General features: G+C 37.7%; 1 protein-coding gene across 1 annotated transcript; it reads left to right on the top strand.

Moving 5' to 3' along the window:
• Nucleotides 1-1,921: 1,921 nt before the first annotated feature.
• LOC147565015 (BTB/POZ and MATH domain-containing protein 3-like) lies at nt 1,922-3,369 on the top strand. The gene is made up of 3 exons (XM_086666302.1): nt 1,922-2,258; nt 2,646-2,892; nt 3,018-3,369. The coding sequence occupies exons 1-3, from the start codon at nt 2,082-2,084 to the stop codon at nt 3,134-3,136; spliced, it is 543 nt and encodes a 180-aa protein (XP_086522428.1). The 5' UTR covers nt 1,922-2,081; the 3' UTR covers nt 3,137-3,369.
• Nucleotides 3,370-25,944: the final 22,575 nt, after the last annotated feature.

The following is a 25,944-nucleotide window of genomic DNA, read 5'->3' as shown; positions in this document are numbered from 1 at the left end:
TCTCAAGCTATGACATCACCTCAATGGCAAGAAGCCATGGCTAAAGAAATTAAGGCTTTAGAATCTAACAAAACATGGAATCTTGTTGAACTTCCACAAGGCAAACGACCCATTGGTTGCAAATGGGTCTACAAAATCAAACACCGTTCCGATGGTTCTATAGAACGTTACAAGGCTCGCTTAGTTGCAAAAGGGTATACCCAAATTGAAGGTTTAGACTATACAGACACTTTTGCTCCCGTTGCAAAATTAGTCACGGTTCGAGCTCTCCTTTCTATTGCCGCCGTCAAGGGATGGTCCCTTCATCAATTAGACGTCAATAATGCCTTTCTCCAAGGTGATCTTGATGAAGAGGTATTTATGAAACTACCTCCTGGATTCTCCAGTAAGGGGGAGTCTCGTGTTTGTAAGTTAAATAAATCATTGTACGGACTAAAACAAGCATCCCGTCAATGGTTCTCTAAGTTCTCATCCACTCTACTACAGCGAGGTTTTACTCAATCTCTCGCTGATTATTCATTGTTTACCTATTCCAAAGATTCTATCTCTCTTTATGTTCTAGTATATGTTGATGACATCATCATTACTGGAACAAATGATCTCGCAATCTCAAAACTAAAGAATTTTCTTGACACAACCTTCTCTCTAAAAGATCTTGGTACACTCAAGTACTTTCTTGGAATAGAAGTCTCTCGTTCTACAAAAGGAATATTTCTATGTCAACGTCGTTATACTCTGGATATTTTAGAAGATTCAGGACTTACGGCTTCCCGTCCTTCTTCTTTTCCAATGGACCAAAAACTAAGGTTAAGGCCAGATGATGGTACCATTCTCGAGGATCCAACACCTTATCGACGACTCATTGGTCGCCTCATTTATCTCACTGTGACACGCCCAGACATCACATTTGCGGTCAATACATTAAGCCAGTATATGCAAGCTCCACGAAGTACACATCTTGAAGCTGCTCATAAGGTTCTTCGTTATCTCAAAGGTTCTTTCGGTAAAGGTATTTTTCTTTCTTCTTCCAGTCCTTTACATGTCTCTGGTTACAGTGATTCGGACTGGGCTGGTTGTCCAACAACCAGGAAATCTACCACTGGTTACATCACCTTCCTTGGTAATAGCCCACTCTCTTGGAAATCAAAGAAACAATCTACGATTGCTCGTTCTTCTGCTGAAGCTGAATATAGGGCTTTAGCTTCCCTTACTTGTGAACTTCAATGGATCAAATTCCTTCTCAATGACCTTGGTGTTTATCACAAGGACCCAATGACTGTCTACTGCGACAACAAGGCGGCACTCCATATTGCCGACAATCCAGTATTCCACGAAAGAACAAAACACATTGAGATTGACTGCCACCTCGTTCGTGAGAAGATCAAGACCAAGCTTATTACAACTCACTACACTCCTACGACGGCACAGCTAGCTGACATTCTTACGAAGCCTCTAGGTGCGGATGCGTTTCAACGGATAATAAGCAAGTTGGGCATTTCTACTATCTCTGCTCCAACTTGAGGGGGAGTATTACGGTTTATACTCGACCCACTTGGATTTCATCACACCCGGCCGAAACACACACACACAACCCACATGGACTCGGTCAATAACAACTTCGATTCACTTAGATTGTATTTTATCTCTTTGTAACTATATATATATATATCAAGATGTAACAACTAATGTAAGCAATACAGAATTCAATTCAAATTGATTTTCCTCTCTCTTTCTCTTATACCTCTCTGTCTCTCGATCTCTCTTCTTCTTCTTCCTGTTTCACACTTGATAAACCGAATAGGTTTATCAACCATCTCATCCTCTTCGATTATTCATACTAATAGACTATCTTCTATAGTTGCAACATTGAATTAGGTTGACTAAATAATACGTTTCTTCTCGGATTGCTTTTCAGGGGACGTCCACATTTTATTAAAACGACAACTCTCGAGGACTCGGGTTTTGTCAAGGATGATTGTCTTGTTATTAATTGCACCGTGGGAGTAGTCAGACACCACGCTCAAAAGCCTAAAAAAATTCAAATCCCTCCACTTGATGTGTGCAAGAGTCTCAAAGAGTTGATGGAATCAAGTATTGGTACTGATATTGCTTTTGAGGTTGGCGAAGAAACATTCATAGCCCATAAAGTGATACTTGCTGCTCACTCACCAGTATTTAGAGCTCAATTCTTTGGACTAGTTGGAAATAAAGACATGGATAAAGTTTTAATAAAGGAGGTTGAACCCTCTGTTTTCGAGGTAATGTTTTTACTTTTTTGACAAACTCCGCCATGTTCATATTCTCTACAAAATTATTTGTTGCTTCAATATGCATGATTTATTGAATGAACAAGCTAAACGTTACCAGATACGCTATTTATCCCGCCGTTGGGTGTGTTCACATTCTATAATCCAAATTGGTTGCACCAGAACTTTTGTCTCAATTAACCCCATTACTTTGTAAAATTATATATGAGTAGTTAAGTACAAATTTTTTTTTTATTCTGGCTGTTTAGATTTAAGATTTATTAATAAATAATGTTTAGAAGTGGGTGGTATATCTATTATATATATATATATATATATATATATATATATATATATATATATATATATTATACTTAATATTTACATGTTGTATTGCAGGCCATGCTCATATTTATTTACTCGGACGAGCTTCCTCTTTCCATTCCGTCAAAAATGGTGCAAAATCTTTTATCTGCTGCAGATCGATTTGGCTTGGATAGATTGAAACTCTTTTGTGAGTCGAGATTATGTGAAGAAATTACCACAAGCACATTGGCCGCAACACTATTTTTAGCAGAAAACCATCATTGTTCCAATCTTAAGACTTTCTGTCTACAATTTCTCGCTGAACCAGGAAATTTGGAAGGTGGGTTTCGTCCGTAATAGCTAAGCAATGTTGATAAATGATAAGATTAGCCTTCACATCTTAAGTTTTGATCATATTGTGTTTTTAAGTTATTGTTTGTTAATTGTCATATATTTTATGTGCAGAGGTTATGAAATCTGAAGGGTTTGAATATTTAAAAGCGAGTTTTCCTCCTTCACTTATGTTGGAGCTTCTGGAATTTGTTTGTAGACTTAATGTTGACTCCTACAAAGGCGGCTCGTAGAAAAAGCATAATTGAAGATAAGTTAAAGTGAGATGCGACAACAAGTAATGTTCAAAATATATAAATAAGTAGTTTTGAGTTCGGACAAAGTATTTACATCTCCAAAATTTAAATATCTAAGTGTATATAAAAATTGGTAAACCTCTCATTTTTCTCTTATAGATGATGTTTCATTTATGTTATCATCCTTATCTCCATTTCTGATATACAAATATGGTTGTGTTTGATATCAACTTAGGGAAAAGAAAGAAAATAGAGAAATTTTACTCGGAGAAATATTTACTCAGAGAATTATTTTCTCAATAAACACTTTCTTATTTTTCTACTGTTTGTTTTGCTAGGGAACTTTTTCATTTTTCTAATTAATTGTATTCAAGTTGCTAATATCAAAATGGATACGGAAAAGCCATTGATATTGAATGAGAGAGACACAAATCTTAACTTACAATGCGTAAAACCGAAATTGATCAAACACTTTGATCTCTATACGAAATTCTTATCAAAGGTCAAGATTTTGAACCAAGTTTGGCATTCATAGTATTATCTTTTGTTGAAAAGCATTCATAGTTTTGTTCATCTATAGCTTCCATTTTTATAAGCAATTATAATTATACTTGAATGTAACACAGAAGAAGCTTAGAATTAGAATTCATTAGAATCAACTCAAAATAAATATTTACAGAGAGAGAGGGAGAATGGGAGGAGAAGACAACGCCCATTCAACTTATTTTTGTGAGACAAATAGCATAGGATAAAGAAAGTTTCAGTGGGCTCACCTCACCATCTTCAGTATTCCCCCTTCATTTCATAATTTTAACATTATGTTCTTTCTTTAACTTCATCAAACAACTTTCTACATATACTCCTACTCTATTATATATATATATATATATAAAGAGAGATAGAAACTTCAGTCTATCTGGAGGTTATTTCATGGCGATTGATTTGATGAAAAGTATCAGTTGTTAGACAGAAGAAGAAGAGACAAGATAAACAGAAAGAAAAAGAAACAGAAACACAAGTCTATCTGGAAGTTCTTTCATGGTGATTGATTTGATGAATCATAATAGTTGCTTGAGAGAAGAAGAGACCAACCTGTTTACCAAGGGACTTTCAAATGAAGCCACCCAAAGAGGAAGAATTAAGAAGAGAATAAACTATTAGGAAGGAAGATCACACGGATCTCACAAGATCGGTGGATTCATTAAAATTGGAAAGAGAATCAACTCTTTCCAATGATGCCGAATATGGCTGAAACTCTTTAGTTAAGTTTTCTTTTTTGTGTTGTACACATATGTAAAGTTTCCTAAGTATTGTATATTATTTTCAACTATAAATACAGATAAAGGTTCTCGGTTTTCTGTACCGAAACCATTCAGTCATCCTTGTTATGGTATACAGAGCTATTAATACTCAAACGAGTTATTAGTCTTCTTTCCCGGTAATCTCTTGCCGGCATCCCTATTTTTTTTCGGTATTCTTTGTTGTCCCGATTCCAAATCGGTTCTCCTCACTGTTGTGGGCATCCCTTATTGGTGTTTACTCTTCTCAGATTTCTTTATCAACATGAATCCCATCGTACCACACCTGGTTCTTTGTCAACTGGTTCCTCGCTCTCGATCCCTCATCTCAGCTCAATGATTTGCTTGAAGCTGACATCGGATAACTACCTCTTATAGAAGCCTCATATTCTCTCACTCTTGGAGAGTCAACATCTTTTACTTCATCTTGATGGTTCTATTTCTCCCCCTCCACTTACTGTTCAACAACAAGATGGGTCGGTTGCTATAAATCCGGCATATGAATCTTGGAAAAGTATGGACAAGCTAGTTTATACTATTATTTATAGCTCCTTATCTTCTGAAGCCATGACAGAAATCATGGGTCTCACTCGATCTTCTGATGTCTGGGATCAGTTAACTATGGTCTATGCAAATTCTGGTGTCACACGGGTACTTCAACTAAAGGAAGAAATTAGGTCTCTTTGTCGTGGTAACTCTACCATTTCGGATTATGCTCGAAGATTTCGGGTACTTCTCGAATCTTTGGCAGCGGTAGGTGCACCTATAGGAGATGACGAAAAAGTATTTTGGTTCCTTAAGGGGCTAGGTTCTGACTACAAGTCTTTTGCCTCATCGGTTCTAACTAACCTCCTTTGCCGACTTTTCGTGATCTTCTTCAGATGGTACTATCACACGATGTTATTACCAAGTCTTTTGATACTACGGTTGCTCCTCATGAGGGAGCTTATTATTCATCTTCGTCTCGACCTCCTCCACGCCGAAGCGATGATGCACCCGAAAAGGTTGCACACCCAAGCGGAGGTATCAAGTAGTAATCCGGCAAAGCCGGGATCAATCCAAGGATAGGAAGGTAGTTTGGATATCGAAGGGTTTTATCCATCGGTCTATGTATCAAATGCTAACTTAGACTAAATAGGAAAGGAAACAAAGATAAAATGGGGGGTTTAGATTGAATAAGCAATAAGAGAAGAAAACGAGTAAAAGTAAACTAAACAATAAAAGTAAACGGGCGAGAGAGATTCGAGAGAAGTGTCGGAGGAACAAGAGTCGGGAGACGGTAAGACTCGATTCGGGCAACAAATACGTGAGATAGGTGTCGAAGTCCGGGAATCCAAAATGATAAACCTACGACTATGTGTAGTCCGATTTGATGTGTCGAGGTACAATCGATATTCGACTCCTAAAGTAGATGTCTCTAAGTACTATGTATATCCAGAGATCATACTTAGTCAAACAAACGTCTAAATCGGTTAATCCCGAATCATCGAAAGTGTCGTCTAGTCGCCTAACTATGTGAAGTGCATGACAAGACACATGAAATTATGACTTAGACTGCGATCGATATCGAATACTTCGTTTCGTCTATTAACTATGTAAAGTGCTTGACAAGACACATGAAAATACGATCAAAATGATAATCGAAATAAATGAACATCAATTTATAATCAAAACATCAAATCATATTAAACATAGTCACGAATTCATCACATTTCATCTCATATAATCGACAAACTAAAGTTATCTAAACATGGTGATTGAATAAGAAATGGAAAGGAAATGGTGAGAGAATCCCCCTTTTTCGATGTGGTTCGAGGCTAAGATCGTCGGAAAATATGAGTTTTTAGTTGCAGCCGATCTCCCCTTAGCAATTTTCTGGGTTCCCCATAGCGACCACCATCATCTTCTCCATTTAGAACACAACCTCCATTAAAGCTAACCCTAGCTTTCTCTCTCTAGAAATTTCTTGTCCAAAATCAAATCAAACTACATGGGAAGCTAGCCAAGGATGAGAGGAGTAAAAACCCTAAGTTTTCCGGCCAAGAAAGTGGCCGGAATACTTAGAAAATTTCGGCCAAAGATGAAGAAATTCCGGCCAAGACAAGATTCGGCTAGTTCTAAGCATCAATGGGGCTGCGGCTGCTGTCCCGAGCCTAGTGCGCGCCTGCAGATGCGTCCTTACTGTTGTGGAAGCTGCTGCAGACGCTGCTGTTCGTGCCGGGCTGCTGGTTCACGCGTCCCTGTTGCTGCTGCGTGCTAGACCGTGCTGCTCCTTGCACATCCGAGCTGCAGGTCCTAGCCGTTGTTGCTGCCTGAGCTGTTGTTCGTACTCGCAGCAGCTGCTGTTCCCGAGCTGCTATGCTCCCGACTTGGCCGGCCAAAGCTTGGCCGGCCTTGGTGATGGCCGGCCTAGCTTGGCCGGCTCCTTCCCTCTCTTTCCCTCTTTTCCTTCAAACCCTAAAGCTCTCTAACTCCAAGAACAAGAACCCTAGCCTCTTGCCTCTTTCTCTTCTTTTCCAAGGTTGAAGATGATCAATAGTGTCCTCCCTTGATTTCTTTTTCTCACTTGTGTATACACAACCCTAGACTTAGTCAAACTTGACTAAGTCTTAGGCCATTTTGACTTGGACCAAAAAGGTGCCCATAGAATCTCTATTATTCTCTTCCTCTTTAAGCTCTTGGGTTGGGCTTCTTTCTAAAGCAAGGGAGTGCCTTCATCTTGTCTCTACATTTAGAACCAAGGGGGGTGCCTTCATAGAATCCTTGTTTCAAGACCAAACCTCGGCTTCTTTCATTCACAACTTCTCCGTTCGAACTCCGAATCGACTTCCGTTTTCACCGTCGGACTCGTCATTGACTTCACTTGTTGTTTGACTTCTGATTTTGACCAAAATACCCCTGGAGCTCTTTTCTTCCCTTTTGCCGCATAAGATGAAAATGTGATAATTCGCTCTCTTTATTCCAAATTACACGCCAAACCCCAAATAAACTACCTAGCAATAAAAATACATAAATAATTAGAAATAAAACTCGAAAAGAACTAACTAATCAAAGTTAAGTGACCTAAATGTTGTATTTTCACGGCACATCAAGCGATAATCATCAGGATATTGGAAATCGACCAATATGCCAATGGTGTAAGAAGATTGGCCATACAGCTGATCGTTGTTTCAAGTTGACAAAGCAAAATAGAGGTCGTCCTAATGACAATCGCAACTCTAACCGAGGGGCTTCATCAAATCGTACCCGTGCTTCTTCTCCAGCTCATAACCATGATGCTCACACGGTTGTGGACTCTCCTAATGATGATGTTACTGCTGCTCTCACTGCTATGACAATAACAGATCCTCAGGACCCATCTTGGTATGCTGACAGTGGTGCCTCCACTCACATGGCTTCTTCTTCTGATATGTTTTCAAGTTTAGTTCCTTATCATGGTAATCGTCACGTTATTATAGGTGATGGTTCCTCATTGCCTATTTCTCAAAAAGGTTCCCTTACTCTTCATACTTCTTATGGTCGTCTAACTTTACCGAATGCCATTCTTGTCCCTCAACTCAAAAAGAACTTGTTATCTATTAGTCGTATCACTGATGACTTAGATTGTCTTCTCACTTTTTCTAAACATGGTTTCGCCATTTTTCAGGAGAACGGAAGGATTCTAGGAACCAGAAGTAGGCATGGAAATTTATACACTCTCGATCAACCTCAATCAGCCCTTTTCTCCTCTACTACGGTGTCTCTTAAAGCTCCTCCAGATATTTGGCATTATCGTCTTGGTCACGTTTCATCCAAAGTTTTAGATTTACTTAATAAGAATAGTTTAGTTGAATTTTCTACTAGTCAGACGTCATCATCTTGTACCTCTTGTCTCATGAGCAAGAGTCTTCGCATTCCTTTCGATTTAAATCATAAACGAGCAGACTCTCCCTTATTTTTAGTTCATATTGATTTATGGGGACCTTCTCCCGTTGTCTCTTCATCTGGTTTTAAGTATTATGTTTTGTTCGTTGATGACTATAGTAGATTTTCGTGGTTATTCCCTCTTCGTATGAAGTCTGATTTTTATTCAGTCTTTCTCACTTTTAAAAACTTAGTAAAAAACTACTTCACAACTAAACTAAAAGTTTTGCAAGTGGATGGAGGAGCTGAATTTCAAAGTTTCGAGTTTTTATCTCTTTTGACTCAATGTGGAATTGAAAGACGTATTTCATGTCCTTATACTCATTCTCAGAATGCCCGCATCGAGCGTAAGCATCGCCACGTAACTGAGACAGGATTGAGTCTTCTTTTTCATAGTGGTGTCCCTAGTAGTTACTGGGTTGAAGCATTTCAAACTGCCACTTACCTCATCAACCGCATGCCTACTCCGGTGCTTAATGACTCCTCGTCGTACTCCGTACTCTATGGTCAGGTACCCTCTTATTCTATGTTGCGGTCTTTCGATTGTCTTTGTTTTCCCTATTTACGACCTTATGCTCTCAACAAATTGTCTCTTCGTAGTCTGCCTTGTGTTTTTGTAGGGTACAGTCCTCATTACAAAGGATTCAAGTGTCTTGATCGTACAACCAATCGCATCTATATCTCTCGTCACGTTGTCTTTGATGAATCAATTTTTCCCTTCAAGGTCTCCACTATATCCTCTTCTTCTAAGGGTTTGGTAACTTTTTTAGATCCTTCTTCTTGTTCTTCTAGTTCATCTATGTCTTCATCCTCCGTCCTTCCTTCTTCTCCAATACCATCGACTGACTCACACTCATCTCGTGTAAACTGTTTAACTGACTCATTTTATGTCCCAACTTCAGCCTTCTCGCCTAACTCGGACCCTTCGGGATCTCCTCTCTCTCCTGTCTTGATTGCCCCGGATGCACATCTATCTGACTCCTCCTTTGATTCTAGCTCTGACGGATCCACTCTTCCTGCTTCATCACCCTCTTCTCCATCATACCCAGTCAGTATTTCACCTATTGATAGTCCTAGCACTGTTCGGTCCTCGCAGTTTGGCTCAGTTTCATCATTATCAGTGGACTCGCCCCCATCTTTTGGTCCTCAAGGTTTTCGTCCCTTGGCAGAGATTATGGCGGCTACGACACCCATCGGGACACCTTCTTCCTCCTTTCCAAGGTATCCGCTTCCCCCTCGAGACCCTAATATTTTTGGATTATCTTCCTCAGCTTTTTTTGTAGCTCTCTTTGTTATTAAGGAACCTCGTAGTTACAAGACAGCTTTTGTATCTCCTCATTGGCGTAATGATATGAATGAGGAAATGGCTGCCTTGCATAAACAAAATACATGGTCTCTTGTCCCAAGACATCCTTCCATGAATGTCGTTGGCTCCAAATGGGTTTTTCGTACTAAGTTGAAACCAGATGGCTCCGTCGATCGTTATAAGGCTAGATTGGTTGCTCAAGGCTTCAATCAACAACCTGGATTGGATTTTGATGAGACTTTTAGTCCCGTTGTGAAGCCTACTACAATTCGTATTTTATTGTCTATGGCAGTGGCAGGTAATTGGGATATCTTACAGTTAGATGTCAAAAATGCCTTCTTGAATGGAGATCTTCGGGAGGAGGTTTTTATGGCTCAACCACAAGGTTTTGAACATCCTTCTAAATCAGATTATGTGTGTCGCCTGAATAAGGCGCTTTATGGCCTCAAACAAGCTCCCCGTGCATGGTATGAGCGATTTAACACCTTTCTTCTTACTCTTGGCTTTGTGGTAAGCAAATCAGACAGTTCTCTCTTTATTCTTTCAACATCTTCTGGTAATATTTTTCTTCTATTATATGTGGATGATATTATCCTAACTGGTGCAAATTCAAAAGTCATTACTGCTATGGTTGATAAGTTAGGTATGGAGTTTGAGATGAAGAATTTAGGGGGTCTTCATTACTTTCTTGGGATTGAGGCCACACCTACTACTAAGGGTCTTATACTCACTCAGTCCAAGTATGCCTCTGATATATTGTCTACTCTTAATTTGGAAGGGGTTAAGCCTTCATCGACTCCTATGGTCGCCGGTCATCATCTCTCAAGTGAGGGAGTTTTGTTACCTGATCCTACTCTCTATCGCAAGATCGTTGGCTCTCTTCAGTACCTCACTCTGACTAGACCAGATTTGGCTTACTCTGTCAATGTTGCATGTCAGTTTATGCATGCTCCAACTGTTGATCACTTTCAGGCTGTCAAACGCATTCTGTGATATGTCAAAGGCACACTTCATCTTGGCTTACATATTAATCGAGACTCTGCCTGTGATACGTTATTTGCTTATGCTGATTCTGATTGGGCTGGTTGCCCTGACACTTGTCGTTCCACCACAGGTTTCTCTATTTTTCTAGGTTCAAATTTAATTACATGGAGTGCCAGAAAGCAACCAACAGTGTCTCGATCCAGTTCTGAGGCAGAGTACCGCGCCTTAGCTACTGTTGCTGCTGATCTCACATGGATTAGTTTTCTTCTTCGAGAACTTGGAGTTAATTTGTCTCAACCAGCCTTAATTTATTGTGATAATAAGAGTGCAATTTCAATGACTTCAAATCCAGTGTTTCATGGGCGCACAAAGCACATTGAGTTAGACTATCATTTTGTGCGTGAGAAGGTGGTTGCTGGCTCCCTACATGTCAAGTTCATTCCATCTCACTCTCAACTTGCCGATATTTTCACTAAAAGTTTGTCCTGCGATTTCTTGAATTGTGTCCCAAATTGAACCTTCGACTTCACCCGACGTTCAATTTGCGGGTGAGTATTAGGAAGGAAGATCACACCGATCTCACAAGATCGGTGGATTCATTAAAATTGGAAAGAGAATCAACTATTAGGAAGAAAGATCACACCGATCTCACAAGATCGGTGGATTCATTAAAATTGGAAAGAGAATCAACTCTTTCCAATGATGCCCAATATGACTGAAACTCTTTAGTTAAGTTTTCTTTTTTGTGTTGTGCACATATATAAAGTTTCCTAAGTATTGTATGTTATTTTCAACTATAAATACAGATAAAGGTTCTCGGTTTTCTGTACCGAAACCATTCAGTCATCCTTGTTATGTTGGAAAGAGAATCAACTATTAGGAAGAAAGATCACATCGAACACCTGTTTACAAGGGGTACTAAATAGAGATTGGTTACATAGAGAGATTGTTTCTCTGTCTGCAACTCTGTTTCCATTAACTTCTTTTGTTGAAAATGGTAGAACGGCTTAATAGTGGGTTCAGGTTGCCGAGGGAACAGATCCTTTAGGAGAAAATCTTTCTCCAATAAAAGGCGAGTCAAGAAATTCCCTGTTTTTTGGGGAAATATGGGAAAGTCATATAGTTAACATGGACTCTAGAGGGACAGTCAGGGTTAAGAAAGGGTGGGGTTAATGTAATAGCCACTAGGCCATATCGTTACTGTATTTTTTGATGTCTTGTTATTTTCTTTGACTCTTTCGTAATTGGGTCGGGTCCTTACTCCGCTTATCTTATTAAAAAAAAATAGGAGTATTATTATGGTCCGTTTGATAAGTGGGAAAATCTATTTTAGTAAGAAAATCTATTTTCCAGTGTTTGATTGGCCATTTGGATGTGAAAATGATCCACAAAGTTGTACCACCTTTTGGATGGTAAAATTGATTTCTCATGTACTAATCATTAACGCGCTCTCTCTCCTCTCTTCTACCGTAACTCTCTCATCACAACTCTCTCACACTCTTTCTATCTCCATCAGTGTGTTGACTCTCACTCTTTCAGTAGTCCCAAATTGAATACACAAATCTTGAAAAACCTAAACCTAAGTTGAAGCCTGATGAAATCGCTTGGCGCTTGCTGGAATCGCTTGAAGATTGCTGGAATCGCTTGAAGATTGCTGAAATCGATTCAAGATTGATGAAATCGCTTGAAGATTGATGAAATCGCTTGAAGATTTATGAAATCGCTTGAAGATTGATGAAACCAGAAAGCTAATTGAACTCTCTTTCTCCATATTTGCCTAATTTGTTTGACCCAAAAAAACCCTAGACCCCTAATTGAAGGTATGTGTTTGAAGCAAATAGAACTCTATCTCTCTATGTCTATTCTTGATATGTCTGTCCCTCATTCGTAACCCTAAATAGAGAATAATTAAGAGATGTTAGAACTGAGAACGAGAGATCTAGAATAGAGAACGAGAGATAGAACTTAGAACGAAAGAGATAATTGAGAACGAGAGAGAAAACTGAGAACGAGACAGATAGAGATGCGAAGGGAAGATAGAAGTGAAAATGACTAAAGGTGCTCGACTATTTTCATAACTGGTACCCCTTTAGATGTAAAAATCAACGCGCCAACAATAATCTCTTTGGTGCCCTTAAAATTTTCTCTCAAATATTTTCCTAGCATATTAAACACAAAAAGTTCAATTTGTACGAGAAAAACTTGTTTTTCTTTCCCATCAGAAAAAAAATAGTTTTCACATCAAATGTTTTCACACATATCAAACATACCTTTAGTGTTTTGAGTCACAACCCTTCTACTCAAAGGGTCGGTGACTTTTCACTTGTGAGAGATTTTATAGGCAATGCCCAAAGTTGTTATAGGCAATCTCGCTAGAGGCAATCCCTAATTTAGTTAAAGGCAATGTGTATTGAAGAAGCAATGTCTCAACCAAGATTTGACCTAACGGCGCCGACGGACTCCGACCGACGATTTGATTTTTCTTCTCTCTCTTCTTCCTTCTTCAGCTTCTCCTTCTTTCCTCTCATCTTTCTCTTCGTTCTTATAACAAAAAAGATCTATTACCTTAGAGCATCTCCAATGCAAGACTCAAGAAAAGCTCTAAAAATCCTATGTGTCAAGTGTGAAAAATAGATCTTTAAATGGTCTCTTTCCTATTTGGCTATTTAGAGATACTTTATTCGAAAGCCTTCTCCAATGCAACACTCAAAAGAAACTCTAAAAACTTATATTTTTGTGTAAAATTAATTGATTTTCTTATGTGGCACTTAGAGATCCTCAAGAGGGCACTCTAAATTTAGAGTGTCCTCTTAAGGATCTCAAAAATAACTACCACTACCTCATTTTAGAGATCCAAGTTAAGTATTGCATTGAAGATGGATTTTACAGAGAAACTATAAAAAAATCCTATGTGGCACTCTAAGATTTAGAATTTGAGTCTTGCATTGGAGATGTTTGGGGATGCACCAGACGTGTCATGTCGCGTCTGGTTGAAGTTTCCAGCCGTCTCGGATGGAATCCGAGACGTGCTCGGACTATCCGAGCAACCAGACGCGTCCTGTCGCGTCTGGGCAATCCGAGTCGGTCTCGGTCTTTAGACCGACATGCGTCTCTGGTCAGGGACGCGTCCTCTGGATGCGTCCGGCCAGGACAGTGCTGATTTTTGGAAACTCTTAAGTTTCTAAATTTTTTTTTTTAGTTGTTTTTAAAGAGAAAAATCATCTTCTAAAAAACAAAATTTCTTGTTCTTGAGAGAATTCCTAATTCATGAAGAACAAAACTTTTGAAAACTTTTTTCAAAACCAAAATCAATCAAATTCAATGTTTTGAAACACTTTCAATCATCAATTTTGATTTTTAATTTGAAAAATAATTGAATCTTATTCATTGTAATCAAATTGTGAGTTTAAAATACTTTTAAAACACTTCTAAACACTTTTATAAACTCAATTTATCAAACTATCAAGCATATCAAATATGAACTAGTTCGATTCTTAGCAAAAACTAGTTATTTGCAAGAGGCTCTGACGCCACTGTTGGGTTATGATGGTGTCTACTAATGTCGTATAAGCGGAATCTTAGACATCACATGTCTTGACATTAGTATGTCTGATGTGTCCAAAAGGGTACACTCGCAAGTATACGGGTGTCAAGTAGTATAACCTGATAAGACCAGGATCGAATCCTCAGGGACTAAGTATAATCTATTCTAAAAGTTTTATCTAAGGTGATTTCCTCTTTTAAAGATTGTTTTGAAGTAAGATAACTAAAACAGAAACAATAAAAAGTTGATAACCGGAAAAAACTTATGAGAAGGGAGAATCTAGGGTTTCAGGATCTACTTTAGCAAGTATGACATCTGCCTTATGCAATTCAGATCTTCTTCTTATATAACTCAAGGAAGAATAACCAACCTCGGATGATTTTGACTTTTCAGAACACTTACTTTAAAACTTTCAATTTCGGTACGTAAAATCACGGGTATTCTAACTATAGAAAATGGTTGTTTAGGTCTAAAAAATTATTATAATGACTAAAAAAGTCTAGACTTTTTTCTATTAGGTAGAAGTTACCACAATATTATGTGTAATAATAGGTGAAGTTTAAAATAATATTGATAATTATTATTAAGGTCATTTTTTTTCTTTATCATTCCCACAATACCCTTACTTAATAAAACTCTTCCTCTCTCTCTCTAAAAACACATTTAGGTTTTTTTTCTTTCTTCTACTCGTTCTTCTTCTTCTACCTGTTCTTCTTCTTCTTCAAATCATCTTATTCTTCTTCGAATCATCTTCTTCTTCTTCGAATCATCTTCTTCTTCTTAGAATCATCTTCTTCTTGACTCGACCTAAGTTTGAGGTTCCTGTTCTTCATCTTCTTCATCCAAAGATGATGAGTTTGATGTTCCATATGGTGGTCCTCTTGGATCAAACTATGGTGGTAAGAAGAAGAGAAATTTGATAATTATAATTGTAGCTGGTGTTTTGGGTGTTGTTGTTTCATTGTTGTTAGGGTTTGCTATTTGGTGGTGGTTCTTCTTAAGAACTGGTCAATTTGATAATCAATTAGAACAAGGGCATCAATCAATTCTCACTTTGCTTTCTTTATATAAGTCAATCTTTATACCTCCAAATCTCTTACTTGCTTTCACACAGACTCTTCCTACTTTCATAATGTGATCAATATATGAACCCAGCCAACAGATATACGAGAGATATTTTACCCAATTCAAAGGTATGAACTATGAAGCCTCAAAAGTGAAAACAACTCAGTTTGCATTGTCGCACATGCAAACACATGTTTGCATTGTCGCAAATGCAAACACTTGTTTGCAATGTCGCAAATGCAAACACTTGTTTGCAATATCGCAAATGCAAACACTTGTTTGCAAACGTTTGTTTGCAGAACTGAACAGATTGCTACAAACAGTTGTTTGCATAACAGATTGTGCAAACACGTGTTTGCAGAAAAACGTAAGCGAAAAAACACCGTATTTTTCTGGTTTTTTTTTTTGAAAAAAAAAGTATTGAAAGTGGATCTTGTTAGAAAGCTAATGAAAAATCATTTCTAAATACATAAATTTTATTGAAATCCGACATCTCAAACAAAAGTTATATCGAATTAAAGTTTAAAGAAAAATAAAAGAATTTAGTTACACAAAAAGACAAAAAAGGATAATTTAGTCTTTGTATACTTTTTGACCTGAATAATAATTTTCAAATGTTTTGTGCTTTTCTACTCATTTTCAATATTATTTTGACCTTTCTAGTTATTACCCCCTCTAACTATTAGATATCAAACGTAAGTATGAAACATTAAAGACCTAAAGCCTAAATATGAAACATCAAACATAAATATAACTAATGAAAGGGGTTATCCTGAAAGATACGCGAAGAAATCAGAGTATTAAGTACTTAAAAGTGATTAAGTCAGAAAATCACATAAAACTAAAGCTTAATCTTTAATGGAGAGATGTCCCTCTTCTCTCGGTGTCTTCTCTTTTTAATGGAGGATTGAGTCGGTTACTATCTTCTATCTTTCCTTTTTTTCTTCTTCATCGAGTCGGTTACTTCATAGTCGGTCCCGGTTTTTGTTTTGGTAATTTTTTGTTTTTAGAAACAGAGAGAAGAGGAAGACGATGCTGGCTGTTTAAGGAGGTTATAATCTCCTATTCCGGTGCTTCGCGGCTTGTCCCAAAGGTTGCGGCTCAAATCCTAATCCATTGCCACGCTACTTGATTAAATCGCAACCGTTAGATCCTCCCGTGCTTTGTCAATAGCTTGGTGTACCTCTGCTGTAACCGAATGTGGCCCGCAACTTCTCCGGTCCATCCGATTACTTCCTGGATGCGCGCCACGTGTCCTTCTTGACTTTTAGTTCACCAATTTTGACCCGAACTTTGACTCGCTCTATTTTACTCATCCGGACTCCGATTTAACTTCTGTTTTCGCCTACGGGTTCGTCTTGGACTCTACTTTCCATCCAAGCATTAATCTTGACCATGAAATCAGAATCAACAAATGACCGAAATACCCCTAGTCTGCATTTTCTCCGACTTTTATCCGTTTTACACACATAACTCTGAAAAAGGTACCTGAATAGAAAAAGGAGTAATTCATGAGAGTAACTGCCCTAGATAAACTAACTTGTCCAAATTAAGAGACTCAGATAGGACATTTTCATGTCTCATCAATGTCCCAAGATCATCATGCATAAACTTGCAATTAAACTAATAGGAGATAGAAGATTACCTTAATCGCCATTTCCCTCGAACTATTCTAATAGATTAAGATGACCTAGAGCTCCAATCGTCGCTCCTCTACTTGGGACACCGGATGGTGTATTTAATCTCCCTCCTTGAAAGCTTGCTAGAACTCCAATAGTAGTTTGATAATAAGAAGACCTTCTTCTTGCTTGACTAGTTGATAGCTTGGGAATTAGCTCACTTTCTTCTCTCTACTTGATGTGGTAGAGCAAGAAAGCTTCAAGAGAAATTCCACACCTAATTCTCTGCCCTAAGAGTCTTTATATACAATCCTAATAAGAATCCACCTCCAATTAGGTTTCCTAAAAGACCCTTTAGAATAAGATTTAAGGAAATTGTCGAAAATAGCAACTATTGGTATTTTGTCAATTCCCTAAGGAGGGAGCGTCCAAATATAGCCAAAATTTGTAGATATTTTGTTTCTTATCATAGCAACCGCCCTTCCAAAAATCAGCCCAATCCGAGCCCTAGAAGTGCCTGAACCGGTTTAGGCCCAAAACCCCGTTTTGGGGTATTTTTGTATCTTTTGTCTAAATTCTCTTTAGGTCTATGAGATATGTTTATGAGACACTCACATGGTTATATCACACTCCCACTAGTCATATCATCCGATTAAATACCCAATCTTATGTGCAACCCGATGTAGGATCCGATCGAAGTTAGCCGCGAAATTACTTCGTAATTCGACGATCGTAGTTGGTTTCTAGCATAAACTCTACAACCCCTAAATCAATCGGACTTGATGATCGATCTTCTTCATCAATTGTCCTAGCCGACAAATTGCTCGCATTGTAGTCTTGGTCGAAGGACATCTCCTTCAACACCTTCATAATAACCGACATAGCTCTGCTCTGCATTCCAGCTCTGTCTCGGAGTCCAGCTCTGCCTCAGAACCCTGCTTCACATACCAGCCTTGTCTCAGTAATCAGCTCCGTTATTGGATCCAAAATTGTCATTATCTTGTAAGCAGGTTGGCGGGTCGTAAACCGGGTTCGATATCAACCCATATTCCAGACACTTTCAACAAAGGAACCAACCGAGATAATGAACCTGCAAATATATGAGAAAATAGTAATGGTGGAACATAGGCACGAGTTAGACTCACTGTCCTGAAGAATTAAAACACCCCTGCTACCGTCGAAGTTGGTATTGTTTTGCACTATTCAAGCGAAGTCCCCTAGGATTCAACTGTTCTTTATTAAAAATTGAAGAACCAAACCTATTATTCTGATCTGCTGATCTTGACAGAGTGATTGGGAGGTTTCCCTATTTATAGAAAGGGATACTTGATCAGACAAATTTAAGGTTGTTTTGATCCAACGGTCGGTAACAACTAGCCACTACACACGTACCTACACTGCTTCCACTAGCCAGTAGACTTAGAACAGAACTGGAGTTAGAGTCGGGTTGGGTCCCGACCCGCGGTTGTGCACATGTGAGAAAGAAAGGTAGTGGAGGTTTGTTTAGGTAAAGGTGTGCTTGTGAAAAGTGATGGGTCTCCACTCCACAAATCACTACTCCCTCCGTCCCATTTTGTTTGGTTGTTATTCCTTTTATGGATGTCCCAAAATATTTGGTCACTTTCCTTTTATAACATTCATTTAATTATTAAAATGATGAAACGTCCAAGATTACCCTTTAGTTTGAATACCATTCAAAGGTTCTAATGGGTTCTACATATCTACCAATGTTGTATTTAATGAAATACTCTATATTAAATGAAGGTAGTTTAGGGGAAGTCTTTATATTTGTCAACAATAAATACCATTTCTTAATAAGTTAAATTTCCTAAAAGTACAAACAAAATGGGACGGAGGGGGTATTATAATCCCAAGGGGCCACACCCTTACACCCAATTTTCCTAATATAAACTCAAACTAGTTTCTCTCTTTGAATCATGTGAGATAAGACACTTTGTTTGAAGTTTTCATTTCTAATTAGTACAAAAGTTGTTTTGTTTGTTGTGGGTAAAAAAGTATTCCCTCCCAAAGGTGTTCCCTCCAAAAAATAAATTTATTCAACTATAACTAACAAAAAAAAACTACAACGGACAAATGTAGAGAGAGAAAGATGTAGGGAGTGCGTGTAATTATTACATTTCATACAAAGGTCGGGACGATTTTGTGCTTTTCTAGTAGAAACATGTGAAAAGTACTGCCGGAAGGTACCGCCCAAGTGACCATGTCAAAAAACACAAAGGGTTACTTATCAGTTATTTTGGTGACTTTTAGGGTCTTTTCATCCGCCCAAGGGTAACCAAAGAAAAACTCTCTCTCTTCAACTTTCTTCGTGGTAATGTAGTGTAACCCTCGCCAGATCCGGCGAGGGTTACATCTCTCTTTCCCTTTATTCCTCTCTCTTTTTTTCGGTTTAATGTCCATTCTTGATGGTGGTTTTTGCCCTAAGAAAGTGATGGGTCATGAAAATGTCTCATAGGAGTCGTTTAAATTAGCTAAGTTAGTCTGTTTTGAGTCTTTATTGTAATAAAATGGTTGATTTTCTTGATTAAGTGTCTTTTGGAGAGTTAGGTATGAAAAACGATTAGAAACGGATACAAAGGGTAGTTTGGTCATTTGGAGTCAAGGGCATTCTGGTATTTTGGCCAATGCGAGTACATGGGTAAAAAGTAGAGGTCGAGACGAGTCCGTAGGAGAAAACGAAAGTCAAATCGGAGTTCGGACGAGGGAATTAGCCAAAGTCAAAGTCAGGTCAACATTTGGTCAGCTTTCGGTATAATGGCGGGCCAATTCTGGCCCGCGGTATACCTCAAGACTTGTGTCGATATCCGGAGGCCGTCGCATCCAAATCCTGTGTTTTCGCTGAGTAGCGAAATGGACCTTATAGGCCTGATCCAGTGTAGCGCGTCAGGACCTGCTTCTGTGGTCCCGAGCCCACGTTCTAATCTTGTCCGTCTTCTACCGCATAATTCAATCCAACGGCCACTAACCCTTCCGTAGGTTAAACAAGATGGAACCGGTCACACAGTAGCTTACGAGTTTCCAGCAGGCTTAAGGCGTCGACAAGTGTCCCCTGCTTTACTAAACCCAGCCGACTTGTGCAAACCCTAATGTTATTACCCCTCTTTCCTTGCGACACATGGCGCCTCCTCTTTACTTTAGAAACCCTAGCCGCCAACTATAATTGGTTATGCTTTAGGGTTTTGCACTTTTATCCCTAAAACTCCAAAAATGACCCTCTTTTCTCCCACTATTTACCATTTTAACCCAACTAAAACCCTAACTCTATATAAAGACCCTTATACTACCAACCAAGCTCTCTCTCCTCTTTTAGCCTCCCTTTCTCTCTACCTCTTCAAAAACTTAAAAAAACCCTAGCCTCCATTCTTTTCTTTTACTACCCGTTCCACTATAATTTCTTTTCAATCTCTCTATTCTTTTCTAATTTCTTTATCTCTTCTCTACATTTTCTTTCTACTTCTAATTTCTTCATAACTTCTTTTCTAAAATCTTGTATCCTCTTATTTCTTTTCTAAATCTCATCTTCTCTCTTCTTCTTCTTCTAAAAAAGAATCTACCATTGGAGTTTTGAGACAATATTATTGAAAACATTTGGAGCATTTATTGGATATCAAAATGGAGGCAAATGGAGCAATTGATCTAGATCTCATTTGGTGATTTCTTTTCATTTATCTTTTGTAATTCCATTTACTTTATAAATTCAATGAATATTACTTTAGATTCCATGAGTAGCTAATCTTGTATCTAGGGTGTAGAGGAAACCCATACTTGGGCTTATTTTGAGATATGTTATTGATTAGTAAATCCTTCTATTGAGCTTCAATGTTTATTAGTTGCCATTTCATATTGATTCTATGATCTTTTCATCATTCATGCATTATAATTAGATATTTCATGCTTTTATTAGATTATTAGATGAGATATGCTTTTTAGATAATGAATGATAGTTTAGGAATTTAGATTTATATGATAGTCAATCAAATATATATGATTTTGAATTGAGTTATTAAAGAATATCTTCCGAAATCTAAATAGTTTATTATGTTAGATTTTGAGTTATACATGAGAAAAGGGATTTGTTGGTTAATGCATGTTTTAAATAGTCCATTTATGTGGTGGAATCAAGAACCCTAGATTTCTCTCCCACTTTGCTTTCATTCATATTAGTTTTTTAGTATTGTTTTCCTTTTAAAGTAGTTTTCAAATCAAATCAAATTTTCGAAAGGGGTTTTAATTTGAGATTTAGGTAAAATTGCTTGTCCTTTGGAACGATTCTCGGTCTTATCATAATAACTTGATCCCTACACTTGGGGAATAGACCTTTTTGGGCTTATCAGAAAGATCTGGATGTGGTGTTTTTTGCCCTAGTAATGGTGGCATTGGACTCGAATTTGGTGGAGATTCATGGTTATAGTGGCGGTGGTGGTAGTGCGATTGGATTTGTGGCTTCATCTCGTGGATTTTGTGAAGGTGGTTTGGTGGAGGCATGAGATCTGTGGGATGTTTAGTGATGGTGGTTTAGATCTGGTTAATGGCGGCGAATGGGGTGTTATTGAATGATGTGTATAAATCTGGTGGTGTGGTGGAGGGTTCCATAGTGATATTTACTGATGGTGGTGGTGGTGACGGTGGTCTATGGGATTCAGTGGTGGTACGATGATGATGCGATGTGGTGACGGTGGGTACTGGGTTCAGTGTTGGTGGTTTTTTCTATTGTGATGGCGGTTTTCCGGCGAATGTGACGGGAATGTAAATTAGTTTTTTATTAAATTGTATTATCAGTTATTTTGGTGACCTTTAAGGTCTTTTCATCCGTGATCTATAGGATCCTTTCATTTTCGACCTTTAGGGTCATTTTCTTGAGTCGTGTCTAGTCCAATTTCTTTCTCATTATGAGGCACTTTGCATTTAAAGGTTTGCAACTCTCATGATGTTTGAAGAGAGAAATAACTATGACCATCCGTGTAACAATTGTGATTCAATCACGTATGAATGAATATGGTTCGCTTGGTTTTTAAAAGAAAAAAAAAGAAAAAAAAAAACAAAATACCTCGATGATTAAAATAAATACCTTGTTGCTGGCGTAGTTGGGATCTGTCGGATCCAGACTATGATCATCTCCTGTATCAAGTATCCCGCCCCAGGTTCCTTTTCCACCGGAGTCATCTGCACAAAGACTTTGATGAGTTCCCCAAGAACATGAAAAGCGAAACCAAACAACCAAAATTCAAATATATATTAAAGTTGTGATATGTTTACCTTTCTTAGGACGCCCATCTTTTACAAAATTTGAATGCTGATCATGCTTTCTAGGAGACCCCTTGATGGAATCATACTTCCCATGTGGCCATCTTGGCGATCTTATTCGATGTGCTAATCTTCAACAGGGAAAAAGAAGCATTGACATGTAGGGGTGTTTGTTGGTTCGGTATCCGGGTTTTTTGTGTCATCGTTACCAAACTGCTCATGGTTTGGTTTGTTTCTCAAACCGTTACCAAACCTTTCATGGTTTGGTTCGGTTACCAACCAAACCGCCAATGAGCAGTATGGATGCTACTGGATACTAAACCATCCATAGAAGCAGTTTGTTCTCCATGAAAATCGACGAATCGAGTTACTTTCTTCATACATTGACAAATAGGTTCAAGATAATACTCCTTAAAACCCTGAAGAAACAATCAAACTAACATAATACATCAAAACATATTTTAAATATTTAAGACATGTGCAAGCCACCAATCGAAACATTATATAGTAGCTAATAACATTAATGATACATGGATCGCTTGAATCTAATATTAGCTAGTAACATTATATTGTAGTAGCGCAGTTGTATTGTATGGGTAGTAGTTATTCTTGTTTCTGGCAAGAACTTGATGAAAGATGTATTTGTATGAAATTATAGACATATTATAGATATATTTTAGAAAAAATTATGTATATATATATAATTGAACTTGACTGGTTCAGTTTGGTTTTAATGGTTGCTATAAATTACATCCACTTACCGAACCAAACCAGTTGGTTTTTGGAAATCTACAACCGTACCAAACCACTCGTCATTTGGCTCGGTTTGAAAACCGACTGGATCAGTTTGGTTCGGTTTAGTTTGTTTGGTTTGGTCTATTTTTGCACAACCCTATCGACATCGACTGATACAGGTCGAAAACGTCCCGAATTCTCTTTCGAAAGATTAGCATCTTTTAATTCCATCCCTCGTAAAACAAAATCCTAAAACTAACTTACTATTTCCAAGATTCAGAAAAACATATACAAATCCATTTCCTCAAAATAACTAGTTAATCAAGAACCAATCACCCAATTTTAAGAAGATTCACTAACAAATCTTTAATTCTCTAATCATCTCTTAGCTTCCTCTCAACTTAATTTGTCCTTATAATGGGTAACCCTTTCAGCTAGTCTTGGCCCATTTTGCTTCAATAAAACCTCATCACTATTAAGAACTAGAACTATTACAAGAAAGATTAGGTCAAACTTTAGATCAACAAGAAACAAAATGGATTGACCTAGCAATGGGTCATCGATATATTATTTAATGATGTTTCATGGAAGTTATGTGCTTATTCCGTCCTATGATGTACCCACGTCATGTGATATACTAAATCTAGCGATCTCAACGGGATGATTTTGGGACAGGTCACGCCTTTCCCAATTCCGCCCCATTCGTAAACGAGTTTTATCATCCCCGTCTCAGTTATTAATCAAGGTAGGTATTAGGTGTCGTTTGGCAACGAAAAGTAAGTTCTTTTGCTTGTAGTAGATGTTTTTTTGCTTCAAAAAAGTAAAAAATTATCAAAAGTACGTTTGACAAAAATATTACTTACAAGTAAAAAGTCAAAATGTTAGTTTGGTAATGTAATTTACTTTTCTAGTTTCTTTGTTCTCATAAAGATACTTGATTTCAATTAAATGTGTTTATGATTTTCATGATTACTCTTTTGGAAGAGCCGGTGGTGGTAGTGGTGGAGCCTTTGAGATATGGTGATGGAAATGGCGGTGGTTATGATGTGATTGAGGTGTAGTAGTGGTGGTAGTGGAGGTACGATGGTGGAGATATGGTGGTGGTGGAGGTATGATTGGGGTGGCGACGGTGGTTGAGAAACTGTAGTGGTCATGGTGGTGGTTGAGGTGTGGTGGTGGAGGTGTGATGGTGGTGGTGGTGGTGGTGGTGGTGGAGATACAGTGGTGTTGGAGGTTTGATGTGTGGTGGTGGTGAAGGTGTATAGTGGTGGTTGATGGTGTGGTACAACAGTGTGCTGGTGGAGCAGAAATAAATAAAGAAATTTTTTTGGTAAAGTAAGATTCGTGCATATGCTTAAGAAAAGTTGCTTAACTTCGAAGTCAAAAGCTGAAATTATGAACTTCAAACGAAAGTCAAATTTTAACTCAAGTGAAGTTAGAAATTTTCACGTCACCAAATTAACTTTTTTAAATTTCTACTTAAATAAGTAAAAAAGTAACTTATTTTAGTGTGTCACACAACACCTTAATTACCATACCAACCCCAATTAAAAGTAGCTTAACCTTTGCCGCCCACCCCTCGTTTAATATGAAACGGGTCGACTCGAGTCGAATCCAAACAACACTCTATAAGAGTCTCCAGTTTTTTTGGAACATAACTTTAGATATAATATTGATGGGCCTAGAAAGTTTCCTAAATAGGTCTACACCCGCAAGTGCACGGGCGTCAAGTAATAATTCCGGTAAGTCCGGTTCGTTCCTCAGAGACTAGTTAAACCTATTATAAAATTAGGAAGTAATAAGATTTTAAAATGATTTAGTTTTGGTTTTTAAAATAAAATAAATAAAATATAAAAATTACGGAAATGAAAATGAACTCAAATGGGGAGAAGAAACCTAGGATTTTAGAATTCACACATAAAATTACCTTTAGAAACAAATACTTAAAATGGTTAATTCTCTTCTTTTTTTATAACTCAGAATTTCGGATAATGAACTATCCTAATTCCGGGAGATGTTTTTGTTAAAACCGAATAAAACATAACAATGTAATCATTTTATTTTAAATAAATAAATCTCTAAACTACTATTTATCAATTAATAAGTATGAACCGTCAAATGATTTAACATAAGCACGATGCATCAAATCGAAAAGTATAAATAGTGAAAAGAAAATCTATTTATCAAACTAAAACGAATTAAACTATGAAGTATTAATCAAGAGTTAATCAATAAAAATTATATCTCTAAAAGATCAAAAATGGGTTTCATCGTAAAACCCTAGATGGAGAGTCTTAGCTAATCATGATCGAGATTTAAATAAATATGAATAATAAAAAAGAATGGAAGAAAACTTAACTTTTTCGCTATTTCCAAACCAAACAGGGCCTTAGGGAAATGATTTCCTTCTGTTTTTCCCAAAATTCTGCCAAACGCACCCTCAGGGAAAACGATTTTCTCGTCTTCCCGGAAAATACTTCTCTGTGGGAAAATTATTTTCCTCACCTGGTTTTTCTCTCTCTCTACTGTTTTCTCCTTATTTCTCACTCTAAACCTTCTCTTTCTCTCTCTATAAACCAGAAATATACTCTCTCTAACCGAACAGTAAAGAAAGGAGACAAAGAAGATAATGAAATTTTAATTGAGTTTGATAAAATTGATTCAATCTCTCTCTCTACAGTATCTCTCTCTCTCTTAACTCTTTCTATCTAATCTTCTCTCTCTCACAAAGAGAAGAATTAGAAGATGAAAAATAAACAAAGACAGAAAAGATTCAAACTCTCCCTCTCTCTCTCTAGCTCTCGGTTATGTCCTTTAGCCGAGCTGGTCTTCTTCTCTCTCTCTCCAAACCTATTTCTCTTTATAGCCGAGAGAATTAATTCTTCAGCCGAGAGAATATATATCTCTCTCTCTCTAAAAATATTTCTTCCATCAGCACCTTCCATCATCTCTCTATAGAATATATTTGCATTCGAATTCTTTCCTTCTTTCTCTATGAAATCTGTTCAAACTCCTCTTCTAAAATCTCACTCAATCTCCCACTCGATCTTCTGAACTACTCTGTTTCACGCTCTCTCTCTATCTCG

Source organism: Eschscholzia californica, unplaced genomic scaffold (assembly GCF_041429995.1).
Source record: "Eschscholzia californica isolate CP2 unplaced genomic scaffold, dmEscCali1.0.p SCAF_1, whole genome shotgun sequence".
NCBI lineage: Eukaryota > Viridiplantae > Streptophyta > Magnoliopsida > Ranunculales > Papaveraceae > Eschscholzia > Eschscholzia californica.
The sequence above is the reverse complement of the archived record's forward strand: the minus strand, read 5'-3'. Positions and strand labels throughout refer to the sequence as shown.